Consider the following 12,195-nt stretch of genomic DNA (forward strand, 5'->3'; position numbering starts at 1 on the left):
GTTTCTAATCAGCACCACAACAAACTTGTAGATAAAGACACAATTCGATTCGTTCAATAAATATATATAAACTGTATAAAGTTTTGTGAAACATATGAACTACCTACCTCTTTGAGGTCATAACAAAGGTGACAATTCACACAATCACAGGGTATTCTTGGATCTGTTGTCAGAACTAGCAGCATTCTAAGCGATCACCTTCTCAATTCTACAGTATCAAAAATATCTTGAAAACAATTCAGAGTGAATTACTGGATTGTATGTTTGCGGTCTATAGAGAGACGATAGTACGGGAAATACAAAGAGCTAAATATGTAGCCATTCAGGCAGAGGAAATGTCAGATACATCATGCATGTCACAATTAGTTATATTGTTGCAATATGTTGCTCGTAGTGGCCCAGTTGAGAGATTCATTTCCTTTTTCTGTATTGAAGATCGAACTGCAGACGGTTTAACATCAGTTCTGAAACAACAATTAGAACCATACAAGCTAGAACAGAAGTTAATTGCTCAGTCCTATGAAAGTGCTGCCGTGTTTAGTACGTAACACGACCTAATAGGTTGAAAGTCGGTTTCGATTACAATGCGGTCGTGAAAATTCCATATTCATAGATATACTTTCTCATGCACATTTCATCCACTATTATGCCCATCAACTAAACTTGGTAATAAAGAAAGCATGCTCGAAAGTGGAATCAGTGCAGTTGTTTTTCATCACTATATTGGGGCTTTTCATCATTTTTCTTTCTTCCCAGCACACTGATTTATTAAGATCTGTCTGTGGCAATGCGGTTCCAAAAACTGTGGAAATGTGTTGGAATTTTCATAGCAGAGTTATTAATACAGTCTCCAACAATAAGGATGCTCTTCTTGAGCGTTATGACACCATTCAAAATGATGACTGGGATGACGTTACAGTTGGGTTTTGTTTGCTTTAAGTCACACCGACACAGATAGGTCTTATGGTGACGATGGGATAGGAAAGGCGTAGGAGTTGGAAGGAAGCGGCCGTGGCCTTCCAGTATTTGCCTGGTGTGAAAATGGGAACCCACGGAAAACCATATTCAGGGCTGCCGACAGTGGGATTCGAACCCACTATCTCCCGGATGCAAGCTCACAGCCGCGCGGCACTAACCACACGGCCAACTCGCCTGGTGACTTTACAGTTAGAGAGGCAATAGAACTAGCTGATCTTCTGAATGATGAGGAATTCCTATATTTTCTCTCAATTTTTAATTCCGTTGATACACTTTGTCATTCTGTACAACACACTGCAGAAATCATCAACCAATGCCCTAAATGTTTGTACGGCAATTTCAGCATTTCGAAGCTGCAATAAATGACATCAGAAGGAATTTACCTGAGTTGGAACAAAATTCTGAACGCCCAATAAAACGTGCATAGAAAGAAGTCAACGTAAGTACCGATGTTAAAGAAGCGTGACATAATTGTGAATCATATGAAATGTCGTTTCGAAGAAGCGCAGCACACACAATGCTTTTCTTTAATTGATCCACAATTTTTCGTAGAACAGAGTACTTGTAACCAGTGCAAAGAAATATTATCCGATGCTTATGAAGGATAAAGATAAGTTAGAAAGTGAACTAACTGTGCTTTATAGGAATGATACATTTGCGAGTGTGAAAAGTGTACTTTCTTTTTGGACCCTAATGAAGAAAAACAATCCGGAAACAGCCTTATCAGAAGTACACAAACTAGCAGAAAGAGTGCTTATAACCCCAATTTCAACCACGGAACCACAATGTTGTCTCAGCACTCTAAAATGAGTTAAAACGTATCTATGGAACTCGACAGGATGTCATTGCAGAGATTCCGGAATTCAACCGAAAAGTGAGTGATCTGTTTGCATCACAAAAGAATAGACAAGTGCAGATCCTTTATAAATGAGGTAACTTTTGAAGTATTTTATTATTAGTATGAATTAGAATCAAGCATGCTTAACTGTACTGATACTGCCAATAAAAATGTAATGACGTTTACTATAATCTATCAGCTTCATTGTCCGTATTGATAATTTGAGCACACCAGTATTGTACCAGGAAAAGTTGATTTCAAGAGCATGAGGTCTTTCTGAGGGGTGCCTAGTCCTTAGGAGATGGTACAGGGAGGGAGGATCGCAAGGTGAAATAATAGATATTATATCTTTCTTTCCTTTATTCAATCTCTGGAAGGCCACCCTATTATAACGCCGAATCATAGATATTTACTAGAAAATAAATCACAATTTCAACAACAGAATATCAAAAAATCAAGTTGATCGAGTAAAATTCAACTGAATAATGTCTTTCTCAATCAGTTAGGTCCATCATAACTTTCATGGCATAAATTAATAATAAAGCATGTTGTAAGTAAATAAGAAATCCTAAAGTCTTTTCTATTGGCACTTGTGATTTCAGATTACGCTTTCGACATAAATTAAATAAAGTAAAATCTGTAATTCCTTCTTGTAAACACATAAAACTCAAATATGAAACACTTGAAATTAAATCTGATCTTCTAGTATAAGGTTCTGAGTATTGTCCTACTTTTTTGTAACTTATTATGCACATGACGTAAATATCGTATATTAAGAGTTTATGATACACTTTCACTATGAATGAAGCACACAGTTGAAATTCTAAAGTTCCAATAAGTGAGAAAATATGACATTACGAGAGCACACTGTTATTTTGAAAGTCTGTCTTTACTTTGAGTGTCGTAAAGCGTTAATTTTCCAAGTTTATGAAAAATTATATTTTTTGAATGGAAAAAGCACTGATATCACGTGACATACGCCTTCTTGTTGAGCTCGAACAGTTGAATACTGCTCTGCAAGCAGCAATCTGGAACTCAGCTAACAGCAAACGCCACAATGTTCCATAGTACCACGTCCCTGGAACTGTCCCTCATAGTACCAATTCCATGTTGATCTGCATCAAATCTTTGTCGATCTACGTCGTTCTCCGTCGATCTCCGTCGTCTCGAGTCAGGATTTCTCATGTTACTAAAAGAGTGGCTTTAACACGAGAAAGTTCAACTGATTAGGTTGAAAATGTGCACCATTTGATTTTGCACTGTTAGAACTGATTATCACTGTTTCAAAAATAATCACCATTCACTGGATGAGAAATACGTTGGAACACTGTCTATTATCGTAAATTACGATAATGAGAAAATACACTTCCCTGCACAGTTCATCTTGACACTTACTGCACACTGTTCGTATTGTCAAAAATAACTTTCATTCGAAGCACAGTTTATCATGGCTCACTTTCAAGCAAAGAAATAAATAAATAGCTCTCTCTCGTAATATCTCGTAATGTTCCTTCTCACTATCACAGTTCTACAAGTATTCATGTATGAGTCCTATACTTCACAATATCAATGAATTACGAAGTTCATTATACAGTCTATCCACACGGGTTGTTTTAAATGGTACAGTCCGTTATGGCGATACACGAACAGTCTTTCGGCACAAATTAAAGTGTTCTAGGCTTTAATAATACTCAAAATAGTCAGCGTGTTGCAACCTACACTCATGATATTCAAAGTTGAAACAGTCCGAGACCATTACAATGTAAAGTAGCCATGCTAACTTCAAGTTTGTTATGGTTATTCACACGAAAATTAAGATATTTGTCAAGTTCAAATATTGGTGAAATATTACAAGTCTTATGACTTTGATGTTATATACCCATTAATTTCCTAAGTTTGAATGTCTGACGAATTGCAAGTTCCACAGTTTATAAGTTACTCACTGGCATTCACAGAAACTAAGTGTCAACTTGCCGTCGAAATTATGTAAGTATTACGATGTCCGTAATACATGAATACTGAGTTCGACTCGTCGCGTGCAGCATGACATGCGAGCCAGCTGTGAAGAATGCGAACTGGTTTGCTACAGTCTGGTCTGGTGCTTATATTCCGTATGACCCAAGGTTGCTTGCCACATCACTGGGGGAAGTGTGCTTCCTTTCTCGCTTATAACTCTTGAATGCCGTGATGAATTTTATTGAAATTGACATAAGTTTACGTTCAGAACATGAGCTACACGATGATGTATGTCTCATTTCCATAACTTAATCGGCTAAAAAGTTAGACATATTCCTTCCAGTACATTCGAGAGATAGGCGTGCAACATGTGGCAGTGACGTCACCCGCAGGTTCTTTGCTCGTGACGTGTCCAGCTCGCCACGAGGAATTTCGTATTGCGCTCGCACAAGATGTCGGGCATACAAACACATATTATCGCCGTCCCTTTTCCGTATGTACTGGCAATTATAAAACAATGTACAGGGCTGGAACAGTTCCTGGTACAATATGAAGGATGAGTGTTCCACCTAATCAATACTTTATTTTACAAAGTGTTTAGAATTATTTACATTAAAAAACAGTACCGGTTTCGACCTGTAAATAGGTCATCATCAGGTGTTGGTGAACCTGCTTAATAGCGATTGTACATAATAAAACATTACTAAAAGTTAATTAAACAAGAATGCCTTATTCTAATATAATACTAATGTTAAGATATATACATGTGGTACAATTAAAAGGCTTTGACTTGTTGGAGTCCCATTCAAATATCTATGCTGTATGACAACATTATGTCAAACAAGATATATACATATGGTACAATGACAGGCTTTGGCTTGCTGGAGTCCCATGAATGCCACATATTCCAAAAATTGTATAGCTGAGAGGTTAAAAATAGAGTATAGTTCTTAGAGAATAAAGGGTCACTGAGATTTTGGTGTCAAGTTCAAATATCTATGCAGTATGCCAACATTACGTCCATCTGTTGTATAGATAGAATCAAGGTGCAATGTTGGGCCGCAATTTTGTGGGGAACGTTGCGTCAGTAGATTTAGGTTCTGTAACTTGTTTAACAGGTACTATGTTCATTCTTAGTCTATGTCGCTGCTGATACATGCTAGTTTTCAGGATCCTTCCATATGCAAGTATGAAGAGGGGAGCTCTATCAACCTACTTTCTTTAATTTCAATATGTCATACATAGCATGATATGCTTCAACAAGGATCCTGAAAACTAGCATGTATCAGCAACGACATAGACTAAGAATGAACGTAGTGCCTGTTAAACAAGTTACAGAACCTCAATGTACTGAACGCAACGTTGCCTGTAAAACTGCGGCCCAACAATGCACCTTGATTCTATCTATACAACAGTTGGACATAATGTTGGCATACTGCAGAGATATTTGAAGTTGACACCAAAACCTCAGTGACCCTTTATTCTCTAAGAACAATACCCTATTTTTAACCTCTCAGCTATACAATTTTTGGAATATGTGACATTCATGGGACTCCAGCAAGCCAAACCCCTTCATTGTACCATATGTATATTTCTTGTTTGACATAATGTTGGCATACAGCATAGATCTTTGAATGGGACTCCAACAAGTCAAAGCCCTTTAATTGTACCATATGTATATATCTTATTAATAATAATAATAATAATAATAATAATAATCGTATGGCCTCAGCTACCGTGTGCAGACATTTCAATTTGACGCCATCTGGCTGTCTGCTCGTCAATTTCGACGTTCCGTTTTACTCTAGGCCCCCACTAGATGGCAGACCAAGTAAACCGAAACTCTCTTGGGCGTCTATGGCTGAGATTTAATTAATTTTGTCGGGTAAACACCAAATGTGTCACCAGAGATCTTTTACATGCCGACATCGTACGACATGGAGTGTCGAATGGACTTTTTTCCGCCCTTCAAAAATCCGACTACCTCTGCCGGGTTTGAACCCGCTATCTTGGGATCCGGAGGCCGACACTCTACCGCTGATCCACAGAGGCAGCTATCTTAACATTAGTATTATATTACAAGAAGGCATTCTTGTTTTATTAATTTTTTAGTAATATTTTATTATGTACAATCGTTGTTAGCAGGTTCACCAACAGCTGATGACCTATTTACAGGTCAAAACCAGTACTGTTTTTTAATGTAAATAATTCTAAACACTTCATAAAATAAAGTATTGATTAGGTGGAACACTCATCCTTCATACTTGTAAACGTTTACTGTGCGTGTATATACCACAGCAGAAGCAACAAAAATGACAAATAATAATAATAACTAGCTGTTACTCACGGCTTCGGTCATGAGGATTTGGTAAGTTGATAAAAAGTTATTGTTCCTCGGTACTGCACTAAGACATTTTCTGAAAATCCCTAAATATAAAAACTCGCCGAAAAATTGCATTTCATTTACCCCAGTACCTCTTTGTAAACCATGTTTGTGGCTTTGCCTTTTGGGGCTAAGATGACTAGGCTACTGGCAGAGCTAAATCTGGAACATGCGACATGGAACTCTACATGTGAGAAACAGTCCTCTTTTAAGTCGAAAAAAAAAAAAGGGGGGTTTCTTTATTTCTAAAGCAGATTCCAGATACCGATTTTCACGTCTGTAACATCTTAGTTTTTGAGATATAAGTATCCTCATAAAGAGAATTCAACTCCTTCTTCACTTATTTTCGATCTCCAGCTTAAATTGATTTTCCAAAAACAAAAAGTATGTGTTTCTTTATTTTCAAAGGGGATTACAAATACCAATTTTCATGTCTGTAACATGTTAAGTTTGAGATATACTGTAGATATACTCATGTTAAAAACTGCCTCACTCCTTGGCTAAGTGGTCAGCGTTGAGGCTGTCGGTTCACAAAGTTCCGGGTTCGATTCCGGGCTGGGTCGCTGATTTTAATCGCGTGAGATTAATTCATCTGGCTCGGGGACAGGTTATTATTATTTTTTTTTTTTTTTGGTGCCAACACTCTCCTCTTCATATTCACTCAACACACCACATTACCAACCACACATAATTGTAATTACATCCATATACACGGGGTTGGCATCAGGAAGGGCATCCAGCTGTAAAACAGGGTCAAATCCACATATGCAGCACAGTTTACACCTGTGACCCCACAGGTGTGGGAAAGTGGTACAAGAGAAGAAGATACTAATTTTTAAAATTCACCTGCTTTTTTAAAATTTTTATTTCACCCCATTAAGTGGATTTTCCGAAAACAGTGTGTTCATTTATTTTTAAAGGAGATTCTCAGTACCTGTTTTAACGTCTCTAAGATCTTCATTTTCCGAGTTATATGTATTCTCATATAAAGAATTCAACTCCTTCCTCACTTCTTTTCACCCTCCACCTCACCCCTTAAGTGGATTATCTGAAAACAAAAATTTGTGTTCTTTTATTTTTTAAGGAGAGTTCAAATACCACTTTTCATGTCTGTAACATGTTAGGTTTTTGTGATATATTGTAGATAATCTCACTGCTGTAAGAATACTGGAGCTGACATTGGCATGGTTACGGCAGTTCATTTCTTTATCCGATTCCTAGAACAGGGGTAGTGTGGTGCCTATATCTCCATAACGGTTGGTTTTAGGGCCTTAAAACATGGTTTTCGGGCCCATAGGGCTTACCGAGTTTTGTTCTTTGTGACAAGGGGCTTAAAATGAGCTTTGTCTTGTCCTTGTACGACAAATTTGATTAGGTCTATATTAGCCTATTATTTTTATATTTTTATATTTTTATATCTCCCTCTGTCGCAACCCCCCCCCCCCCGTCGAATTGTTTTGAAAATAAAATACAGCCCATGTTACTGGCAATGTAGCTTGCTATAGGTGATGTATAACAACAACAACAACAACAACTACAACTACTACTACTACTACTTTAGCCCCACCAGCCATTTGATCCAGGAGCTGCTACTGAATTAAAGCATCACAAAGCTCTAACAACTTCTACCCCCCATAAATGATATTGAGGAACAGATCTTGAGGAAACAAGAATATGATTGATACCACAAACAAAGATGAGAATAAAATCTTAAATATCTTCTATTATGATATATGAATATATAAAGGTAAGAATTACACAACAATCTACAATTTTGAAAATCTATCTTATGTAAAAGGCTAGCATTAAAAAACAAAATGTACCACAAATTTAATAAATCTGTAGCACCTAGGTTAAAAAAGTTAAAATCTCAGAGCTATTTTACAAGAATATGATATTTCAATAAAGAAGCATTGTGTATCTCACCTTGACAGCTAACTGTTTACGACCACAATTGTTAGCTTTGTCTGCTATCTCACTATAGGACACACCAGGAGCATAGCCCAATTTGTCTGCAATTTCACGGGCCACTTGTTCCCGATCCAGCTGAGTCTGTTTCACCTGCCAACAGAATATTGCACAGAATTAGCCAGTGTTTAGCTGTCATCGCTACAAACTTGAGTATCTTTCAGTGTCACTCACCTTGTAGCAAGCCCAGTGTGCCAGGATCCGACTCGACCCCTCCACATCTGGAAGGCGCAGATATTTGGCAATCTGGATGGCAAGGTAATAGTGTCGCCGCAATACCAGACGATCCAAGAGAATTCTTAATGTTAAATGTTGCAATCTGGGATCCAGTGAAGGACAGTGACCGTAAGTTTGTACAAAACATCATAAACTCCCAAAATCTAGAGGGATGAAATAATTTTTTTGGTTTAACCCACAAAAAATACTTTATTCCACTTAAAGCCAATGTGAAGTACAGTGGAAGCAATTTCATGGGCCTTTAATGACCTTCGTTTGCTAATACTTCCAATCAGTCTACTAGGCTGAGTACAAATGCTTTAATTCTTTAATTTAATGCTTTAATTCACAACTTGGTGCATCTTCTTTTGCTAGTGGCTTTACGTCGCACTGACACAGATAGGTCTTATGGCGACGATGGGTTAGGAAAGGCCTAGGAACTGGAAGGAAGCGGCCGTGGCCATAATTAAGGTACAGCCCCACCATTTGCTTGGTGTGAAAATGCGAAACCAAGGAAAACCATCTTCAGGGCTGCTGACAGTGGGATTAGAATCCACTATCTCCTGGATGCAAGCTCACAGCCGCGCACCCCTAACCGTACGGGCAACTCGCCCAGTGGTGCATCTTCTACCACATTAAGTATCAAATCTGACCTTCCCTAAAAATGATCTTTCCTTGAAAGAGAACTATCAAATCCAGAGTAATCAGTGTTATTCTCATCAAAATATTATCTTCTTACCCAGGAGAATTATGCTCAGACTACTGCCATAGTGTTCAGTACCCTAAGGATATTTTCTCAAATGAAAAATAGTGATACAATTATTCTCATGTTTATCAATACACAGGGTTGTTTCCAATCTCTGGTGAAGGTGCTGCTATGAGAGTGACAAGGTCAGGATTCCTGGAGGCAAACAAAGCAGATCCTGTTCACTCTTCATATCAGTATTGTGTGTGTTTTTTTTCATTACGCCTGAGAAAACCCATCAGTTTTGGGAAGGCTACTTCACCGCCCATTCTAACACAAAGTATAGTTATTCTGCCATTATAGAAATGTGCAACAAGCAAAATTTTGTGACATCAAAGAAAGGAATTAGCTGGCATTGAATAAAAAGCAACAAGCTCATGTGAGATTGATTCCAAATGAAAAAAAACAAAACACAAAACAGGTAAACCCATAACCTGCTACTAGTCATACCCAAGGTGAGATAAGGAAGTAACCCAGCCATACGAGTCATTGGAAGTAAATTTGGTATGGCCCTAAAAACTGTCCATACTATTACAAACAAGGATTTGAACATGGAAAAATGTCACAAGGCGACTTAATTTTTTTTTTACCTCGTCACATTTCAGAACATCACATGAACAGCAGGAAACTATGAAAATCATCTCACTGGAGAAATAAATTGAAATCTGTGGTCACATTATCTAAGTGACTGCTATAAACCTATGCTATTTACTACTGTGCAATGGGTGATTTTTTTTTCCAAAAATGGTATAGATAGCACAAGGAAATATTCTCAAAAAAATTTTTGGTCATCGCGGGCTACTGTTACAATAGGGAAGTGACTATTCACAGTGTTGCTAAACATGCTGAAACCAACTCCTTGTATTACCAGAATGAGGTTCTGACTCCAATTTTCTACAACAAGATCCTGGCTCTCTATGCGGGAGAGACAAACAAAGTCTGGGTGCATCAAGATATGGTCTCTAATCACAATGCTGGTTTGACCCTGGCATTCGTGGAAAAATATGGAGCAGGAAATCAGAATACGTTTCAGCAAAATTCCAGGGAAATCACCTGATGTTTCTCCTATGGATTTTTGCGCCTTTGTACGCCTGAAAAGGACATAGGGAAACAGACACCCTCGTACTATAGATGACCTATGAAAAGCCTGTACAGAGGAGTGGGAATTTCTGGACATAACTGTACTACTCAAGTGCCTTCTCTGGTGGAAAGGTGCAGAGCAATAGTTTGTATGAAAGGATAACAAAGAGAACAGGTGGTGAAGACATAAGAATCGGGTTAAATTTGTAACCAGCATTGTAAACAAACTAACGTAATCTGAAAATTCAAAAAAAAAAAAAAAAAAAAAAAAAAAAAAGGCACATATCTAACAATAGCTAATTGAAATGCAAAACACAAGAATGATTTTAATAAAGACCACAAGAAATTTGTGAAGTTTTATGAAAAGAATGTCTTAATTTGTTCCATGTAACTGATGAGTTTTCTTGAAACAGGCCTCAAGCAAAAGAACTTGCACTAAATTTCATCTAGAGTAATCAATCCATTAAAAAGGATACTCTGTGTATGTAAGTGGTATCCCAATACGTGGATGACGAACAGCATTCAAAACACGTAGCACACGGCACATCTTCACATAGGAGTCTGGATTATGATCTGGCAAAAAGCCTTTGCCGAATCTCGCTGCCTGTGGGCAATAATATCATCTCAACATAAAAAAGACAATTATAAGGTGAGTGGGCACATCAGAGAAGAAACAAACAACAACAGCAACAACAACAACAAGCAAACAAGCTATCAAACAAACAAACAAGCAAATAAACAAACAAACAAACAGAGATCCAGGGGTATTCTCCTGGAATTCATGAGTGTTGAGATGTAGATGTACCACAGCAACCAGGGTCTCTCTCCCACTGAATATAGTGACCGTATTTCTCCGAATCCAGGATGTCGCTTTTTGCTCTGTATTTCATGTGAAAAATCAAGGGTTATCTTGCATTCGCGACCTAACAGTAATAAACACCACTGGCAGCTACTACGGTAACCACACTGTTTTCCTTCAGCCCCCACACGCACACACAAAACTCTGTGACCATCAACATCCGCATCTTTTATTATATATCACTAGCCGCAGTAGCCGGTTGTACAGTGCCTCTATGTAATGTCATTGATTCTCGGGAACAGTAAAGAGTGAATGACATTCCATTAGCCTCTATAAAATTGTTTCTCAAATCTGCAGAATGGTATTAAAACATTAATCTCTTGAGCAGATGTACTTCAGAGCCCCAACTGCGCAGGAAATGCCATTCGATTTGGAATGGCAAGGATACGACCTTAGGTCATGGTTACTCAGTAGCAGAGTTATTACACATCTTTTGTACCTGATGCTTAATAAATGTAACAGTTTCATAAATAAAACAAATATTTTCGTGATGGACGTCATATTGTAGAGACACGTGGAACACTTATTGCTGGCAGATTTTCAATGGGTTCTTGGCAATATTATGATGCCAATTTTAAATCAATGGTTATGAAATGCGCCAAAATGAAGAATAATTCTTCAGCTGCAAGAAAATACAGCATAACTGAAGCTAACGTTTGGCATAGAGTAAAGACAATGTAGCTTAAAAATGCAAACTGTACAAAAAAATTAATTTAGTGGTCAGCAAAACGAATTCTTTTAAAGAAGTCAAAGTTGAAATTGTGAGGTATATCCATGCAAAACGTGAGGGCCAAATGGTCATAACACAGCGTACAAAACTCACTGACCTTCAACTTCCGCGTCTTTATTAAACATCCCTAGTCGCTGAAGCTGGCCAGCAAGACATATGTCTAGCTGCAGCCGATACCTGACACTTAGCAAAGTAACGATTTTATAGAAACACGAATATTTTCATGATGGATCGTTGTATTGTGAAGACATGTGGAACAGATATTGCTGGCAAATTTTCAACGAGATCTCATCAATAATGATGCTAATTTTAAGTTAATGGTTATTAAACACGCAGAAATACAGAATAATTGTGCAGCCACAAGAAAATACGGCATAACTAAAGCCAATATTCGATGCTGGTGTGAAGACAAAGATAGTCTAAAACTGCGAACTGTACAAGA

The 12,195-nt window shown here is 37.7% G+C and overlaps 1 protein-coding gene across 2 annotated transcripts in view; it reads right to left on the reverse strand.

The window, feature by feature from the left end:
* Positions 1 to 12,195, reverse strand: part of Vps16A (vacuolar protein sorting 16) — a 131,012-nt gene that overhangs the window by 30,151 nt on the left and 88,666 nt on the right. The window contains exons 8-10 of one of the 2 annotated variants that reach the window (XM_067137225.2): positions 10,641 to 10,768; positions 8,298 to 8,442; positions 8,082 to 8,216 (exon numbers count right to left, since the gene is read on the reverse strand). In XM_067137225.2, the coding sequence (XP_066993326.2) occupies positions 8,082 to 8,216; positions 8,298 to 8,442; positions 10,641 to 10,768 (408 nt within the window). The remainder of the gene's footprint in view (positions 1 to 8,081; positions 8,217 to 8,297; positions 8,443 to 10,640; positions 10,769 to 12,195) is intronic. The other variant, XM_067137226.2, reaches the window with a different exon arrangement.

Source organism: Anabrus simplex, chromosome 1 (assembly GCF_040414725.1).
Source record: "Anabrus simplex isolate iqAnaSimp1 chromosome 1, ASM4041472v1, whole genome shotgun sequence".
NCBI classification, from domain to species: Eukaryota; Metazoa; Arthropoda; class Insecta; order Orthoptera; family Tettigoniidae; genus Anabrus; species Anabrus simplex.